This window comes from Aethalodelphis obliquidens, unplaced genomic scaffold (genome assembly GCF_003676395.1).
Source record: "Aethalodelphis obliquidens isolate GAN/ISIS:26980383/991018 unplaced genomic scaffold, ASM367639v1 scaffold13, whole genome shotgun sequence".
Classification (NCBI taxonomy): domain Eukaryota; kingdom Metazoa; phylum Chordata; class Mammalia; order Artiodactyla; family Delphinidae; genus Aethalodelphis; species Aethalodelphis obliquidens.
Window position 1 is genome coordinate 34,669,820 of NW_020837957.1, and position 20,406 is coordinate 34,690,225.

Here is a 20,406-nt window from a genome sequence, read left to right on the forward strand (position 1 = left end):
GTCGTCGGTACATCATAAAATAAAATACTGGATTCTCTTATTTTTCACCAATGAATATGGCTTCTTTTGTTTTAGCAGGCAAATAACTGGGTTGGACTGCAAACTCTGTTTCTTGTGTTCCAGCTCCAATCTCAAGTTAAATTTTTTTGTTTGGTCTAGCTGCTTTGCACCTGCGTTATGCATGTGAACATATTCAGGGATCAGTCAGAGCTATGGGAAAACAGGATTTGGGATGCCCTCTCTAGTGTTTTCCTTTCCAAGAAAGGAACTCCCCTCCTTTCACCCCACTCTCTTGATAGCTGCAGTTGACCAGCCATCAGTCCTCTGGATTTCTAGGCCAGAAACACTGCAGTTCCCCTGCCACCCCACACCACATACACAGTTGACTTCAACTGTCCTGAAACTAAAAACAGTGAAAACAGGGAACTCCAAACAATTTTCCTCCTCTGAGTGTGGACACCTCATCCAAATCTTCCTGCTTCTCATCACTCTCTGGGGCTTTCAGACAGCTGCTTTTTGAAGCTTACTCTAGTTTTCTGAAGGAGAGTCTATTTGGCAGGATCTTAGCCATTACTGGCAGTGGAAATCACATATTTAGAATGTATGGGTTCAGGAAATTCTTATCCACAGAGCTTGATTACCATGTCTGAGTACCTGATTGGGAACAAAAAAGTTGTTTATGTTCTTACAAGAAACCCAGAGTACAATACAATTTCTTTTATGTGTTTATAAGATATATGAAGAAGATATACTTCTAAAGATATCACAGGGAGATCAGCTTGGTGCTTTGCAACGACCTAGAGGGACAAGATAAGGAGGGTAGGAGGGAGGCTCTAGAGGGAGGGGATATGGGGATATATGTATGCGTATGGCTGATTCACTTTGGTGTACAAAAGAAACTAACACAGTATTGTGAAGCAATTATAGTCCAATAAAGATCTATTTAAAAAAATAAAATAAAAATTGGGGGAAAAAATCACTACTTAAGGTTTTCGGTAAAAAAATAAATAAATTTTAAAAATTAATAAAATCCATGAAAAACCACTGGAGAAAAATAAAGATATGTTCTAGGAACTGTCTCTCCTCTAAACCAGAGCTATATGACCAGGCATTATATAAAATGACATTAACTTATTTGATAACGAAATAAGAAATTAAGCTGATACAAATTTTAGGGCAAGCAAACCTCCCAGATCTTTCCACCCAAAGATATAATCCAAGAGTAGTAATCAGATAAATATTTGTTTTACTGAGGTGAAATTCACATAACATAAAATAATCCTTTTAAAATGGCATTTCTTATATTCACAATGTTGTACAACCACCACCTCTATCTATCAACAAAATATTGTCAGCACCACAAAATAAAATCTTATGCCCATCATGCAATTACTCCCCATTCCCTCCTCCACTCCCTCCCCTCAAGGCCCTGGCAACCACCACTCTGCTGTTGCTATGCATTTACCTATTCTGGATATTTCATATAATCATAATATGTGACATTTTGTGTCTGATTCACTTAGCATAATAGTTTTTTTGTTTGTTTATTTGCTGTTCCTCTTCTTATTCCAGCCCTTTGATGTCTCTGGTAGCCATGGAGAAGCATAATGTTCTGAAGGTTCATCTATGTGACAGCATGCATCAGTACTTCATATCTTTTTATGGCTGAATAATATTTCATTGTATGTATGTACCACAATTTGCTTATTCATTTATCTGTTGATGGACATGTGGGCTGTTTCCATCATTTGGGTATTGTGAATAGTGTTCCTATAAACATCAAATTTTTAATTTTTTTTTTATTGTGGTACAATATACATAACACAAAATTTTCCACTGTAACTACTTTCAAGGACACAATTCAGTGCATTAAGTACATACACAGTGTTATGTAAGCATCACCACTATCAATCTCCAGAACAATTTCATCATCCCAAACAGAAATTCCGTACCCATTAAATAACAGCTCCCCATTCCTCCCTCTCCCCCAGTCCTGGGTAATCACCCTTCTACTTTCTATGAATTTGACTAGTCTAGGTATTCCAAGTAAATAAATCATATAATAGAGGTCCTTTCTTGTCTGGCTATTTCACTTAGCATAATGTTTTCAAGGTGAATATCAAATTTTTTATCAAATAAAAACTACACATTCCATAGGTAAAAACTACTAAAGTTTAACACTGTAATCAAAAGCAATGACATCATCAACAACATGTACAAAGCACCTTTTGCTGGTACCACTTCCTTCCTTCCTCATAACTGCCCTGTGAGATGGGCTTTACAGATGAAGGAATGAGGCTCAGAGAAAATGAGCAATTTGCCTAACGACATGAGTCTTATAAATCAGACAAGCATGCTTAGGTCTTCCAGCTCCGCTCCCAGACTCCCAGTCTTTTTTATGTACAGGGTTATCTGCCTCCCAGCATACCATTTATAAGGATGGTCAGGAGACACCTATGTAGAAGGAACAGTCAGGGAAGCCTCCAAAAACAAGAAGGATTTTTGAGCCAGAACTTAATAAACTAGTTTTTGCTAGAAAGAAGGGAACAGAAAGGGCATTCCAGGCAGGTGACCATCAGTGACCTGGGTGCAGAGATGAGCCTGGTGGGTATTGGGCAAGAAGGAAAGAAGCAGGGTGTGCACAGTGACACTGTGTAACCTAATCTGATTTGAAAAGAGCTTAGAAGAATCCTTTCTTTCATTCCCATCTACAATGGATTATCTTAAACAAGGACCTTTGTCCTTTTTTTCCCCTTGCTTCACCAGAATATACAGACAAATAAAATTTCAGCCAAAAGCTACAGGTCCCCCCTAGGGCTTCCTGGTTGGCATCTGCTGCATCTGTCTCTTCCCACCACAACCTGGACTGGGACAAGATGTGGAGGGATGAATATCACTTAACACACATTAGAGCCAAAATCCTAATAACCAAGTAGGCACTTAAGTGTTATTCGATAACTTATGCCATAGGCTACCCACGTCCTTAAGATTGATTTCCAAAGATAAGAAAATAATAAAAACAAAAATAGCCTCAGTTATGAATGCTACCCCAACCACAACTTTCTAGAATTTGTTTCACTTTTTTTTCAAAAATAAATAGTTATTTTTATTTTATAGAAGAACCCATCTTTAAGAAGAAAACTCATGATTTTGCTATTTGAGGCAACATTGCTGAAGATATAAAGGCATTTCGTTTAACAATTACTCCTATCAAAAGATATCTTTAGGGCTTCCCTGGTGGCGCAGTGGTTGAGAGTCTGCCTGCCAATGCAGGGGACACGGGTTCGTGCCCCTGTCCGGGAAGATCCCACATGCCGCGGAGCGGCTGGGCCCGTGAGCCATGGCCGCTGAGCCTGTGCGTCCGGAGCCTGTGCTCCGCAACGGGAGAGGCCACAACAGTGAGAGGCCCGCGTACTGGAAAAAGAAAAAAAAAAAAAAAAAAAAACTTTAAAAAAACAGATTGTTTATTACAAAATCAAGAAGGAAAACTGAGAGGAGCAACGAATAGGCATTTTCAATTTGTAGATGTCAACCATTCATAAGCAGAAGAATCATAATTTGATATTAATGAAAAGGTTTGTTGGTCTACTAAGGTTAGATGACAAAGACTTCTTTGGACAACTCTGTATATCAATTGATGATATATCAAAATAGTACCAACAGATGAATCAATGAAAAAGAAAAGTTAAAATAGGTTAGCCTCAGCACTGGAAATCCAGCAAGCTCACGAATTTGAAAACGAAACCCACCAAGGTTCATCTTCTCCTTAAACAAATCTTTCCTTGTCAAATGTATAATATAATTTATTAAGAGAATTTTATTAACCTTTAGGCCCCTAATAATTGAAAGTTAGAGGAAAATATTTTAGTATACATTTAACTTTCTATACTAAACAAAACGTTTTTAAATAAAGGCATTCAAAAGGAAAGTTTAGACTCTAAATAGCCTGGCACTTATAGAACATAAACACGGAAAGTTCACATCTCAAACCCTAAGCTACTTATGATAAACACCTGTATAAAGAACAAAAACATATCATTTTACCCAGTGAAAGATGTAAGATACATCGCTGAGGCTACTATTTATGCCAGATAGAATTTAGGTCCTTGGGCCAATCAGAAAGAACACATAAAAAAGTAAAATATGCCTCCCTAAACTTTTTATTTTAAGAATGTAGAGTTTTGCTTGTTTCCTCTGCCTAAGATAGTTATGTTCATTTGTTACAAGGTCACGGGAATGTAAAGGGAAGTATCAAACAACGGTTATAAACAATCATGGTTAGAAAACAAATAGAATTGAAACCAGAAAATAACATTGGTCCCTAATTTCAGTTTGTAACCTATAACTGTTAGGAAAAGAAAAAAAGACAGAAATTTTTCAAATAAATATTAAGAGTTGGTGAATTTTAAGAGAAATGCCATCCCAAGATATTATCTAAGTACTAAAAATGAATCAGCACAAGTGAACAGTAACAAAGCAGTAGTATTATGGCGCCACCCACTGGCTAGAAGTCCTCATAGCAAACATGAGACCCAGTCATAAAATAGAAATTATTGGAACCGGAAGGGAAATAACATTGATAATTCTAATTCATTATAGCATCAGGATCTTCTAACAAAACAGTACCACCCATATTATTTTATTACCACAAGGACAAAGAATAACTCTTAAATATGTTCACAAGAGTGAATTTTATTAATTTTGAAATGCAAGTCTACAATCTCCAAAGGCTAAGACAACCTCAGAGTCAAAACAATTAGCATATAGAATGCCATTTTAGCTCTGTAGCTGAATATATAAAGACACTCTTAATCAGAAGATGCACACTTGCATTTCACTGCTAAGAAAGAAATTATAATATTAATAATATATTTAAATGTTAATGAAATGGTGTTAGCCCTACTTTCACCTTTACCAGGGAAGTAACAAAATACATGAAACAAAGGATATGTCCAAAACACTGGACTGAAAACGTGTTTCCAAAAAATTTTTAAGAAAGGGGGTAAGGGGAAAAAAATCCTAAAAAAAGACCATTCAGATAAACTAGTAAAAATAAATGTTTTCTTTAAAGTACCACAGCACCTTTATAGTCCAAAATATATTTACCTTAATACTATCTGCATTTTATCCTATGACATCTTTTATGTTTTTCCAGTTATTTTCTTACATGCTAACATTCTTAAAACTTCAGCATAAAAAATATTTGAGTCATTTCTCCTCAAGTACAATCTTCCCTTTAAGACTCAGAATAATACGTAAAAGCTTGACATCAGTTTGTAGCCCATAGGACCCTAGTGAATGTTGATCTCTAAAGACCAGACTTCCGAATTTCTCTACAGACATGGCCTGGTCTTCCTAATTAGAAGTCATGAATACACTCCAGTCGATACAGGCATCAAGTTTTTTGGCTTCATGATAATTATCACCTGGTCTGCAAAAGCCAAGGTCTTCGCTCGCTCATAGATGGTTGATTGCAGATAAGAACATAGTGAGAAAAGTCAAATTCCCACAGACATAAATTGCTAACACTGCCTTTTTAAAAGCATAACCCTGAAAGAAAAAAATTGAGATATGAAAAAAAAGAATAACTATCATTAAGTTTTGTGTCAATAAAGAAGAAAAAAAGACTTACTTCTGCTTCAGCTGCAGTAAATGACTGGAGGATCTGAATTCTATCATCATCCAATATTTCATCTGTCAAGAATAAGAACATAAGTTTGTAAGGCCAGTGGCTATGCAGATAAACTAATTCTCAAAAAAAAAAAAAAAAACCTGATTTGTAGCGTTTGCTGATTTCCAGGATGTTCATTCTCCCATTTCAAGTGACCAAATGTTGCAAACTTCTTGAATACTTAAGGCTCTCACAAATTAGGTCAAGCTGGCTACAGCATACATTTGTTAAAAGACTTTCTCCTAGTCAATAAACACCATACCAAACTCCTAACAATCCAAGTTTTAAGTACATATGTATTTTAAATAGCAAGCCATAATCTAGCGATCAAAAGTCCTTTAAGACTCAAAACCCATACAATATTGTAAATCAACCATACTTCAATTAAAAACATCAAAAAAAGACTCAAACCCTTATGTATGTGACCCTATCAAGAACCAAAAAATGGTAGGACAGATATTTAGTACTCAGTTCCTAAAAGCTGCCCAGGCTCCTAGATTCACAGCACACACACTAAACAAACAGGTTTTGTTTTTAGAAGGCCACCTTTACTTATTTGAGGGGCTGAGAACTAGATAGGACACAAAAGACAGTCAGACTAGAAATCAAGCTAAAATATCACTGATTCTCTACTAATCTCTTCTAATGGCTACAGGTATCTTACCCTGCCTAGAGGTGAGACCAAAACAGACCTTGCCACTAGAGAGCACCGGCAAAATAAATCCTTCCTATCTAGCGTGTTGGTTAGCTAGCTACATATGATGTATAGGGCAACCTAAGTGACAGCACACAGGAAGTTTGTCAAATAGGTAAAACCTGTCTGCAGCTTTGCCCTGTGTTGACCATGGGCATCTCTTCTTCCTCCACCTCAGGGGTCTCTCAGCTCCAGGCATTCAGGGCTCTCAGTGCATTCTAGCCCCAAGTCAGACCACCATGAAAAGTAAAAAGTACCTACAAAGAAGGCCTCTTCCCTAAAACCTCTTTCCCTTGCATTTTACTCACTGATTCTAATACTAATGAATATAAAAAACAAACGCAGAAATTTTCCACTATTTTTACCACAGACTGAGTAATCAAAAGAGAAACTTTTAGTAAGCTACCATGTAAGGGTCAACAATTAGTGTCAAGAAACTAATTATATTCCAACAGTTTGTATAAAAGTGATTCTACATAACACTGCTCTTTCAACAGGTTACCTTTTCTAGAGAGTCGGTAAGTGTGTACCTCCAGAACAATCTCTGTCCCAACATGCCAGGCTACAAATCCAATCATTGTATAGGTTTTCCATGGCCCAGGAAGATTCAATCCTGGTAAATCCATTCCCAGGAACATTGTTGCCACTACATTCATAAGGAATAAATACATATACTCAAATGCAATTCAAGAGGTAACTGTGTATGCATGTATGCATGTGTGCTAATTATATCAAGTAAAATATACTCGAAGAGTTTATGATATCAATTAGATTAATATTTAAGACCAAATAGTTAATTTAGTCTTTTTTTTTATTTTAACACCAGAAAGGCTAAGATGGGAAATTATAATTACAATCTACCAATTGTTAAAAAAGAGGTACCCAAATTTTTCAAAATGTTTTAAGTCTGCAATGTAGGAAGCGAGAAACGTATGGAAACCATTTCTGATTATACCTCCCCTTCCACGAATTTCTACAGACTGTAGAAATGTGAGGGTAGGAGGTGTCAGCTTAGATATTTCTTACGTAAAGCATCAAAGTACACTGGATAATTATACTTGACTTTTGAAAAACACCTTTCCCTGGAAGGTACCATCCCCATGGAGAAAACCTGGAGACAGAGGGCTGGGACCCTGTAGCCCACTTCAGCCCAACCCACGACTGACCCTCAAGTTGAGCTGCTTAAATGTTTGGTCATCGGCATAGCTTATTCTGTTGGCAAAGGCAAATGCTAAAAAAAAGTCTCAAAAGGAGAGTTTTAAAGTCATTTTAAAAACCTTGAAACTGAAGTAATGGCTTAAATAGTTACCTCTAGAAATTACTTTCTGGATTTCAATGTTTGACTGATTTCTCCTCAACAGCAAATTACTCCAATTACTAATGCATCTAAAAATCATTTAAGCCAAATTACAACTTGCAATATAAACAACCTGCAATTATATATGAATAAGTAGCATCACAATTACTTACCTGCTATTATTCTAGCAGCTGTTCCCATACTCCAATGAGTCCACTTAAACATTTGCCTTCTACCAAATAAAGAACCAGTCAGTATTCTTGAAAGTGATGGAACTACAATTAATTCCTAAGAGAATAAAAAGCATGTAATTTCCCTATTGCCTAGGAATTAGATATCTGAAATACATTTTAAAACCTTTTAAAGTAAGTATAATTTATCACTGAATTTTATAAGATGCAAAAAAGGAATTGGTTTCCCAACTAATGACATCTACATTAAAAGCATTTACAAATAAAGACTTAAGTACCTTGGGTCATGTAAAGGTGGTCTGAAGGCTGCCGAAAGAAGCTGAAGAACTGCTAAAATCATCACTGTACAACCAAGGTATGGGTGATAACCTGCATGCTGAACAAAGTTATATCATTTTAATGGTCTCAATCTTGCCCATCGATTAAACCCTCAGGTTAAAAATAATACACACAGATGTATTCTTAGCGTTTTTCTGTAGCTTTAAACATTTAATAATGATAGTTATAATAACAGGCACCATTCACTGAGTGTCTATACCAGGCACAGACTTCATACATATTATCACTAATGTTCACTATGATGCTTGACAGTTAGTTATCAATATCCCACTTCTACAAATGGGGGAACTGAGGCTCAGAGATATCAAGTAATGCATCCAAGGCCACACAGTGTGTACATGGTTGTGGTGGAATCCATGCACAGAATGTTGCCTCTTCCCATCAGGATGTTAGATGACCACCAACACCAGCACAGCCATCTGAAGCCCACCTAGGACTAGTTAGTATCTGCATGTCAGGAACAATCAACCCAGTGTATTTTAATTACTTGTTCAGACCTCTATGTTTCCTGGAGCTGAAGGTTCTACTTGATTCCTTGTAACCCATATGCTTAACAGAGCCTTAGTCACTCAATAAATGTTTGCTGATCAAGAGAACAACCTGTACAACCACTGTATTAAAATCTCATCTCCTCTGTTCAGAACGAAGGTCTAAACCAAGAAAAATCATCAACACAATATCTCAACAGTTTCGGTTACACTCCTCCCTCAGTGATGTGTGCCTGCTGAAAACAGCAGACAGTTGGATTAGACCACTTTGCACAATTATTTCATTTGAAAACTTAAGAGAAGAATTAAGAAGATGCTCTAATATGTTACACGTTTAAATAGAGGGATATCACAGTCTGTTGTCACTGACTCCCATGCTTGGGAAGGCTCTAAAACCTGTGATCTAGAACAAGGACAGAGTGGTTTCCAAGCCAAGATAGGAAGATTTTGCAAATTAGGAACTAAAAGTTGACAGAAGAGCACTATAAAACTTTCAAGTCATGGACTCAGTTATACACAGATAAGTTATAACCTGGACCCTGGAGATGGAAAGTGCCTCTCTCTAATAAAAAACAGTAACAGCAGCAACAAAATTCTTATATATTTAGAATGTGCTGCGACTATCCTAAGTGCTTTCAGTTAATTAACTCTCAACCCTCAGAAAGCCTATAAGATAGATACTCTACTATCCCCACTTGAGTAAACCGAGGGACAGAGAAGTTAAGCAACTTGCCCAGGGTGTCCCAAGTAATAAATGATGACATGAGGATTTGAATCCAAGCAGTCTGGCTGTACAACTGTGCTCTTAACCTTTTTACTACCATAGTCATAAACTGCAAAGACTACAAACTACAAAGTTTACAAAATAAGTATTAACACTTGTCCAAATACCTGGATAAAATAAAGTTTCAATATCTTGAGTCATATCAGAAAATCTTCATAATTTCCTTTAAAAAAAAATTAGGTTGACCATGGAGGTTCCTTAAAAAAACTGAAAATGGAGCTACCATACCATCCAGCAATCTCACTCCTGGGCATATATCCAGAGAACACCATAATTTGAAAAGATACATACACCTCAGTGTTCATAGCAGCACTATTTACAATAGCCAGGACATGGAATCTAATCCAAATGTCCATCAACAGAGGAATGGATAAAGAAGATGTGGTACATATATACAACGGAATATTACTCGGCCATAAAAAAGAATGAAATAACACCATTTGCAGAAACATGGATGGACCTAGAGATTGTCATACTGAGTGAAATAAGTCAGAGAAAGACAAATATCATATGATATTGCTTATATGCGTAATCTAAAAAAAGGGTACAGATGAACTTATCTACAAAACAGAAATAGAGTTACAGATGTAGAAGATAAACTTACAGTTACCAGGGGGTGGGGGAAGAGGGGTAAACTGGAAGATTGGGATTGACATATACACACTACTATATATAAAATAAATAACTAATAAGGATCTACTGTAGAGCACAGGGAACTCTACTCAGTACTCTGTAATGGCCTATATGGGAAAAGAACCTAAAAAAGAGTGGATATATGTATATGTGTAACAGATTCAATTTGCTGTACACCTGAAACTAACACAACATTATAAACCAATTATACCCCAATAAAATTTTTTTAAAAAAAATAGGTTGATCAATCTATAAACTACCTAAAAAGCAGAAAAGAGGTTTCCTAATAATATTGTGACCCAAGAGTCATCAATCTTAGCCCTTGTAGCAACAGCCCAAACTGAAATATTAAATTTTAATATCAAATTCTGACTGGCTTTTAAACTAGAAGAGTATAATGGAAGCATAGGCTCTGACCTTAGGTACATCTCCAATTCTCAATAAGCCTCATTCATTCATTCCATAAATATCTACTGAATATCTCATGTGCCAGAATCTGTTCTGGGTGTTAGAGATACAGTAGCAAACGTACCAGTAAATATCCTGTCTTCTCATGGAGTTCACATACTAGTGTGAGAAGACGGACAAAGAAAAGATATAATATTTAAGTAAATTATCTGAAACGACGTAAGGTAAAGATTGCTTCAGGAAAAAAAATGAAGCAGAGCAGGGCTCTTTGAGAAGCTATTATTTGAGCAAAGACTTGAAGAAGGTGAGGGAGTAGAGGAGGCATGACCAAGGCAGAAGGAAGAATCTTTGCAAAGACTATAAAGCAGAATAAATAAATTAATTAATTAAAAAAAAAAGACTATAAAGCAGGAGCATACCTAGCATTAGCCCAGTGTGAAATGAAATGAGCTATTGGATGAGGAAAAGAGCAGATCAATTCGGAGAGTAACTGGGAGCCAATCATGGAGGACTTTGGTTTTAACTTTGAGAAAAACTGAGAGGCATTAGAGAAACCAGTTTGGGGCACAGGAATGACCTCATCTGATTTACATTTTTTAAAAATCACTCTGCTTCTTGGTTGAAAACAGATTGTACACGAGCAAGGGTTGAAGTAGAGAGATCAATTAGGTGCCGCCTGCAAAAAAGTCCAGGCAGAAGATGATGGTGGCTCGAAGCCACACAGTAGTGCCAGTGATGGTGAAAAGTGGTGTTTTTGACATGTAAAGCCAATGGGATTTCCTGACGGATTTGACATGGGGCGTGAGAGCAAAGTTAAGAATAATTCCAATGTTTTGGCCTAAGAAGGGAACTGCAAACAACTAATATGGGGATGGCAGCACATGGAGCAAGATTGGGAGGAGAGGTCAGGAACTCCGTTTGAGGTGCCTTAGACATGCAAGTTGAGTTCCTGAGTAGACAGCTGTTTGTGTGAGTCTCAATCAGGGTAGAGGTCCAAGCTGGAGATACACATTTGAGAATAAGCCTCAGTTTCTTCATTTGTGACATGGGATTATTATCAATAACAACTTCATTTGAGGTTTAAATTTGATAACACATGTAAAGCACTTAGCACAGTTTGTTCAGTAGGAATGTAACTAATGTTAGCTTAGTGATAGTCATAGTATTAGTTAGAGAAAACCACTTACAGTGTTCATGTTCCTCAGATATAATGCTTTCAATTTGTACCATTCTATAGCAAGAAAATTTATTAAAGCTATATAGTGTATATTTAAAATTTGAGGCAGTCTAAAAGTACATTCCATTACCAAGTAATCTGCACTTACATTCTCACTTCATCCCTGACCACCAACCATGTGAAATAGTCATCAGATGATTCAAAAAGGAAGGAAAGAGGGATACATGCAGAAATATCTTTTTACCCATCATCTGAGAATAAAACAGCAATCTCCTTTGGCACCAAAATGAATTTTAAACATATAAATAGAATAAAAACATTCTTTTTAAGATCTACTTACCCAATTCCAGCCTCCTCTGTAAATAAAAGGCAGAAGAAAAGCAATGAAAGTGAGGGCAGAAGTAGTAAGCATGAGCATTCGATGTACCTGCAAGGATGAAATCACAAATGAGAAGAGAGTTAACTACATAAGAGAAAGGAGTTGACGTCACTATGAAGGTCATGGGATGAGATTCACAGAAGGCATGCATTCAGTTGACACCTAGCCACAATTTGTGGTCAGTTAAAAACAAAAATCTTACTATTCCACTGAACTTTAAAGAAAAGCCTAAGCTGCCAACCTCATCATTCTAAAGCATCTGCCAAGAATCCACCTGCCCAGAACAGCAGGAATGGATATTTCACACACACAGAGCACTTACTTGCCAAGTCCATCATTTTCTTCCAAACACATTTATTAAGTTCCACCACCAAGCACAGTGCTTGGATACAATGAAACTGCAAGGAAACAGAAAGTACTGTTTCCTGGGGAGTCTGGGATTTAATTGAGCAGATAAGAGAACATATTTGAAATGTGTAATTCATTATCCAAATGAGGAGAATACCGAGAGTGAAAATGGGCACTGTTAGTTGATTATGTGAGGATAACTGGTGCAAACAAAAACTATCCCAGAGAATGTAGGACATATAATCACTATATACACAGATAGATAGATACATACACACACACACACACACAGACATATATGGGGGGGTGTGTGCATATATATATATACACACATCAGCAGAAAGTAGAACATATAGTCACCCTATATACATATAGACACCATAGTTTTAAAGACAGTGGAGGGTTTGAATTGGTAAAGAGGAGACATAAAGAGTTTTCCAGTTGGGAATATCCACATGAGAAGAGGGGAGAGAGAGAGAGAGAGCAATCAAAGGCAGAGACAGGAGCAAGGATATAGCAGTCATTACTGAGAACAAATAGAACAGATTAACACTGCCAACCAAAAGCGAGAAACAATTTTAGATAAGGTAAATCTTAAAAGCTACAAATTTATATAAAGTTTCAAGAATACCTCTTATAAAGTCAAAACTGTTCCAATAAGCAGTATTTTTTTCTATAAGCAGACATGTACATTCTATCTCAACACATAGTCATTGATCTTCCACTATATGTGCAAATATCTATACTCCATGACAAATGAAAGATAAAGGTTTGTTTTGTTTTGTCTTGAGGGGTATTTATTGACTCTTGCTCATGTTTCTATTAAAAGACTGCCTCCTCATCCCACGGGAAGGGACAGCATTAAAAAGGACACTTTTAATTTCTCTTCCGATCCACACAGGAGATACATGATCTTGACTGGTGAGCTAGGGACGGCCTAACATTCACTGGCCCATCAACCAGAGGACAGACCACTGCTTTGCAACATAGTAAGCACCCACTATTTCTTTCTTCTTCTCTGCTGCCTTCCTCAACCCATCTGTACTCAGTGCAGTGGGTAAATGTTCTTCTAGTCTCTTCCTCTGCAACTAGACATGTAACTCAAGATCGTTTGGGTCCCAAAATCCATGTTCCAAAGAAACGCACATGGCACTGATACATTCTCCAATCCAGCCTGGCCCTTCATAGAGCTGTCTTTATTTTTTTTTTTCCATCAAGTACCTTGTGTCTATTCTCAGTTGGTTAGGAAACCAAAGAGCAAAAAGAAATTATGAGGATTCCAAAATTACAACTATAACCATACATAAACAAAAAAAAAATCCGCTTACTTCATGTGTTTTCATGTTGCAATTTTCAAATAATATGGAAATTGCATTAACCTTTTTCTCCACCTACCTGAAACCAAGCTGCATCACCAAATAAAGGCTTTAACCAAACAGGTTTGAAGAACCGGGCAATCAGTACACCTATGCTAACTGTAGTCATCCATGCCACAAACATTAAGGCACCTACAGGTGAGAAAATGCAATGGTTGACAACACAGTCTAATTAAGCTGTCTCTTAAATGACCAAGCCAAATGCGTAGGAAATGTAAATAGACAACAAAAATACATTCAGCTGACATAAACATAACCTAAATATCAATGCTTTTACCACCACCACTACTACTTCTAATAGCTAACACTTCCAAAGCTCTATTTCATGCCAAGCACTGTCTCTGAGTGCTTTATGTGTATTAATCTAATTGATCTTTACAACAATTCCTATAAAGTATAATTATTATTCCAGTTTTGCTGTATGGAGAAGGAAAGCACAGAGAAGTTAAGTAACTTGTCCAAGGTTACTGAGTTGGAATTTGAACCCAGGCTGGTTTGAATAACTGTGCTCTTAATCATTATACTGTCTGAAGTTATACAGCCTTTCTGAACTTATCTCAGAATCTTCTCACATTTCACTCCAAAAAATAATGGAAAACAAATAGGCACATTACTTCTGAATCCAATTACTGTTCAACTAGAGCTACTGGTAGAAGCAAAATAGCAACAATAAAGATAGCGTCAAGCTTTATTGAAACTCTCACTAGAATGGATAACTCTGGAGAATATAAAGGAAATATACCAATTAAGGAAAGTTCCCACCAATATTAATACATTACAATAGTATAGTATAGTATACACTTACACTATTTCCCTATTTTTCTATCCCGTTTTTCAATAATCAACTGGACTACTTTTCAAATGGAATCAACTTTCACTTGTAGAACCAGAGTACATCAGAGCCTTATTTCTAGGCTACTGCTCTTCCAACTTGGTTCCCTTCATCACCTTAAGTATATAATACCTAAGTATAGCACTGAGTTCTTTGTATACCCTCAAATACTTGTACATTGATCAGTTCTTCAACAAAAAAATTGTATTTTTGAAACCAAACTACTATTATAATTAAACAATCACAAACCACTCTTTTATTAGCAATTTTTAATAAATGGTATAATTAATGTCTCATAAAAGTTAACCCAATGATACTCAATCCTGGCTGCAATTAGAGATGACTATCGTACTTTTTTTAAATTACAGATGTCTTAAAAGCTCCTCTGGTGATTTTAATGTGCAGTCAGGGTTAAAACCACTGAATTATTCCTACTCTTCATTTTTAATAAAAATTATCAAACATTAAAATAGATAATGCTACCTACAAATGTTATTGATTTATGAACGTTTGCTAAATTATGCCTGGTACCATTCTCAATCTAGCCAGCACTAAATTTATTCCACAAAGTTAAGTATATTCCACAAAGCAGTAATAATATTACACATGTAACTTACCATGAACCTTCAGAAGGAGTAAAGAATGGGATCCTCCTATGTTCTCTGGATAGCCTGTCACATTGTATTTGTCATATGTAATCAAAGGTTGCTGAGAATGCTTATGAATCCGACCTGAAATTTAAAAACAAAAAAAAAGAAGAAGAAGACGAATTACTTTCTCAGGAGAGAAGGAATGGAGAGACAATGGCATGGCATGGAAACAAAATTTCTTAAGGTAATAAAAAATAAATAAATTTCAATAGACATGATACATATATATACTATTATATATTGATATTATATTAATACACATGTATTAATATAATATAAATATATGTAGTATTAGTATATAATATAATAATATTCATTATGTATAAAGTTAAATCTGTGCATGTATAGAATTATTCCAATTAGTCTGTGTATATGGATATGTATGGGTGTGTGTTCATTCTGGGGATCTATCTTACAGAAATATTTACCAAAGGTATATTTTTAACCAAAGGTATATCTATAAGCATGTTAATAGATACTTTCTTTTTACACTGGCTAAAAAAAAATTTAAACAAGCTAAATGTCCATCATTAGGAGAATGAGTAAATAAATTATGGAAAATACATTGTTTTTAGAATACAATGCAAGTGTCAAAAAGAATAAAAATAATTAAGAAATTTGATATGAGATATATATGAATCTTTGTTTCAAACAAATAAGTGTTAGACCACAGACTACACCTCAATGATTTCCAAAAAGAAATATTTATATAGGTTATATTATCTATCTAAAATGAAACAAATTAACAACAGAAAGCTAGGAAAAAATGGTCCAGCTAGATATTTAAGAAACTCCTCTTCTAGGGCTTCCCTGGTGGCGCAGTGGTTGAGAGTCTGCCTGCCGATGCAGGGGACACGGGTTCGTGCCCTGGTCCGGGAAGATGCCACATGCCACGGAGCAGTTGGGCCCGTGAGCCATGGCCGCTGGGCCTGCGCATCCGGAGCCTGTGCTCCACAACGGGAGAGGTCACAACAGTGAGAGGCCCGTGTACCGCAAAAAAAAAAAAAGAAACTCCTCTTCTAAATAACCCTTGGGTTAAATAGGAAATCAAAACTTAAATCACAAGTCTTCTTAAAACGAATAACATTGAAGGCACTTACTTCATAGCAAAACACATGTGATGTAATTAAGGCACTATTCAAAAGAAGTTTTTAATCATCTTTAAAGCATTTCCTTAAAAAAATATAAAAAGACTTTAAAGTATTGAAATAATCATTTAAGTCAAGATGTGTTTAAAACAAAACATAACCCAGAAAACCAAAAAGGAGGATTGATTAAAAATAAAGGTAGAAATTAACAAACCAGTAAGTCTAAAAATGAGAAAAAATCAATTCTGTAAAAGGCCAATAAAATCGATTGATTTTTTGACAATCTGACCACAAGATAAAAAGAAATATCACAAACAATATTAGAAATGAAAACAGTGACATAGCTGCTGATATAGAACATATTCTTTAAAATTATGTGAAAATGCTATATACAACTTTAAGTCAGCCAAAAATATTTCAAAATCTAAATAAAATGGACGAATTTCTGAGGAAATCTAGAATTACAAAAATTGATCAAAGTAGTAGTAACTCTGGAGAATCATAACAATAAAAAATTTATTTTATTAGTCAAATATTTCCATTCCTAAAGTCTCAGGCTGTTATGTGGATGAGTTCTATCATACCATTTAAAAATTTTTTTAACTTTAAAAATTCATATTTATTTAAACTTTTCTTGAGTTCTTTCTATGAGATTATCATAACACTGAAACCAAAATGAGGCCAACATGCACACGCACACAAATGCACAGAATCCTATGACCATACACCAAAATCATTTATGAATATAGATGTGAAAAGCTTAAATAAAATATTGGTGAATTAAATCAATTATGCAATAATAAGAATAATAAGACATGACTTTCATCCCAGGAAAGTGAGGATTGTTCACCATTCAGAAATCTACAAAAGTAATGATAAACTTCAGCACACATCCATGACATGAACTCTTTGTAACATTAGGAACAGAATATTTCCTAAACACAATAAAATATATCCACCAGAAAAATACGACACGATACTGAATATCAGAAGCATTCCCATCAAAATCAGGGATAAGATAAGAATACTTACCATATCACCACTGCCATTCCACATTTTTCTGGGAGAAGTAAGCAATGCAGTGAGACAAGGAAAGAAAGAAAATGAGGGCTACTATGCTTGTCATTATTTGCACAAGATATGATGTTTCATCTAGAAAATCCAAGACCATCAACTGGAAAACTAGGTGGCTACATTCAAGATAAGCAGTCGAAGATCAATAACTTTCCTATACACCAACAAATTTAGAAAATGTAAGAAAAAATAATCCCATTCACAATAGTTTGTATTAGAAATCTATAAAATACATAGGAACAAAGTAACATAAATAAATAAGCCCTACAGGAAATATGAAGAAAACCACAGGATCTGAATAAATGAAATATCCCAATATACTCCTGGATAGGAAGACTCAAGGACGTTGATTATTCCACAAATTAATCTAAAATTTCATTTCAATTCCAGTCATAACTCCAATAGGATTTTTAATGAAATTTGATAAATCATTTCTGAATTTTATCTAGAAGAGCCGATACACAAGGAAGAGGCAAGAATTCCTGAATTCCTGAAAAAGAAGGCTAGGAGGGGTATCATGCTTTATCAAAATTCACAACCTATTATTAAGCTATAGTAATTTCAACCAGTGCAGTAATAGACAAACAGATCACTGGAAGAATAAACTATAAACAAGTTGATTTACTGAAAGATTTTTAGTGTATAATAAAAAGGCTTTTGAAACAGTAGAGATAAAATGGACTATTCAAAAACTGGTGTTTGGACACCAGGTTATTCATTTGGTGAACTATTATATCATGGCTTGTTATTACAGAGAAGATCCGAGATAAAGCAGAAAACGAGAAGAGTTTTATATCGTGAACACCTAGAGACCTGTGTCAAGAAGAAAGAGACAATAACTATCAGAAGCTACAAAAATGTCAAAAAGAAAAGAATGAAAAAAACTATTGAAAATGACAAGAAACGCACTGAAGAATATAAAAATACTGTATTAGTAGAGTGGTAGTGATAAAAACCAGACCACATTCCTAACAGCCTGAGAGTCAAGTTGGAAGAAAAGTGTTTTTAAACTCTGATTCACCATGGAGCCATGGGCTAAGATGAACTTAACCTTCATTAAAGCAGAAGTCCATCATAATTTTGAAGTTCCACTGTATGGCTCCATTATAATTTAGGCGTTATGCTCTAAGGAACGTTGGGTTCATGTGTAGTACACGGCTCTACAGTATTATTCCTAAATTGTCAAAATAACAGGTCATGTGATAACAGGGTCTCTACTTCATTAATTATTTAAATTGGTAGATTTCCAAATTGGGAATTACTTATTCACCCAAGTGAGTTCTATCTTTCAGTTCAAACACTCAGCATTTCACATGACTGCTTATTTCATGATAGGATAAAGTCAGCTTTCTGGGGGCAAAACAGCAGTTAGAAAAACGTTTTAAATTTGTTTTACTAAATATGACAGTACTTTCAACTCTCAATTATCTTTAGTTTGCTTCTGACCCCTCTTCCTAGGTGACTTCTCCCATTGTGGGCCATTTCTCAACATTTTCTTTTTAAAGGAAAATACATATCTTATTTCTTTTCATTGATCAGGTCTGTAAATGTGTGCTGAAAAAAAAAATCAGAGTTTATTTATAAACAGAATAATTTACTCACAGGGAAGGTTTTTTTCCTCACTGACTTTGTGTAATGCATTAATTCCATTTGTCACCAGTGGATTTCACCAGCCTTGTTTACAAGGGAATCGGGTAAAAATTTATACTGTTTTGTTCGTTGCATTTAGTAGACATGAATGTTCAATAGTTATTAAATTGTGTTGTAAAGAAATGTGACAATATTCAGGTATCTGTTTTCTGAATGTTTCAAATTCCAATCTATGAGCATTGTTGACACCCAGAGAAGAGAATAAAATTACCTGTGAAAGGGTGAAAAAAAACCTCAGCAGTTAGAAAAAGAACAGAAAGATAATTATGTGCTAGCTTACAGCAAAAATAAGGATAACATGAAAAATTAGTAGAAAATGAAAACCTGAAAAGTTATCTGAAATCTGAAAATGTTAAGCAATTTCCCCTGTATTTTAGTTTTGATCACTCTTGCTGAATCACTTTTGCATATTTGGATGAAGAAAGTAGTTAATTTTTCTATTTTTACTAATAATGTAGCATCCTTCAGAGCTTGGCATAGTCTTTAAGAATCATCTGAAGCATCTGACTCACCATGGTGTTCCCTCTGACCTTCAGACTGCCAGTAAACAATGCCTCCTGAGAAACAGATTTGCCCAGGACGACCTCATTCTACATTAACATGGGTTACAGAGATTATATGACTGCTTTGAAAAATGGTTTCAACCTAACAAAGTCTCACTGCTTTTAAGCAGTGCGCAGCATATAAATGATCCACATACATATGACTAGATATCAGAAGTGACAGTTGATTTATGTGGTAACTGTACTTTGTTCCCCAATACAAGGGAACTAGAAAGTGAATTCCCTGAAGCGGTAACGTTTAGATTTGGTTTTTTGAGGTTTTGTTTTGTTGCTTTGCACTCCACCAGTTTAAAAAAAAAAATGGGGGGCTTCCCTCGTGATGCAGTGGTTAAGAATCCGCCTGCCAACGCAGGGGACACAGGTTCGATCCCCGGTCCGGGGAGATCCCACATGCCGTGGAGCAGCTAAGCCCGAGCGCCACAACTACTGAGCCTGTGCTCTAGAGTCCACGAGCCCCAACTACTGAGCCCGCGTGCCACAACTACTGAAGCCCACGTGCCTAGAGCCCATGCTCCACAGCAAGAGAAGCCATGACAATGAGAAGCCCACGCACCGCAAGGAAGAGAAGTCCCCGCTCGCTGCAACTACAGAAAGCCCAGGAACAGCAACAAAGACACAACACGGTCAAAAAAAATAAAATAAATAAATTTTTAAAATTTAAAAAAAACAAAAACGAGTCTGTGACATATGTATATTTATGTTAATAAACGTATTTATGTACTATTGTTTTAACACATTATGACACTATTAAAATAGAACTTTTT

At 35.7% G+C, this 20,406-nt stretch overlaps 1 protein-coding gene across 8 annotated transcripts in view; it reads right to left on the minus strand.

Moving 5' to 3' along the window:
- Window positions 1–3,366: 3,366 nt before the first annotated feature.
- Window positions 3,367–20,406, minus strand: part of FRRS1 (ferric chelate reductase 1) — a 51,786-nt gene continuing 34,746 nt past the window's right edge. For 4 of the 8 annotated variants that reach the window (XM_027114448.1, XM_027114447.1, XM_027114445.1 and 1 more), the window contains exons 9-16: window positions 15,235–15,348; window positions 13,805–13,917; window positions 12,023–12,109; window positions 8,132–8,229; window positions 7,836–7,894; window positions 6,868–7,011; window positions 5,633–5,694; window positions 3,846–5,550 (exon numbers count right to left, since the gene is read on the minus strand). In XM_027114448.1, the coding sequence (XP_026970249.1) occupies window positions 5,458–5,550; window positions 5,633–5,694; window positions 6,868–7,011; window positions 7,836–7,894; window positions 8,132–8,229; window positions 12,023–12,109; window positions 13,805–13,917; window positions 15,235–15,348 (770 nt within the window). In that variant the 3' untranslated portion in view covers window positions 3,846–5,457. Of the gene's footprint in view, window positions 3,415–3,845; window positions 5,551–5,632; window positions 5,695–6,867; window positions 7,012–7,050; window positions 7,752–7,835; window positions 7,951–8,131; window positions 8,230–12,022; window positions 12,110–13,804; window positions 13,918–15,234; window positions 15,349–20,406 lie in introns of those variants that run through there. The other 4 variants (XM_027114446.1, XM_027114450.1, XM_027114451.1 and 1 more) reach the window with 4 other exon arrangements.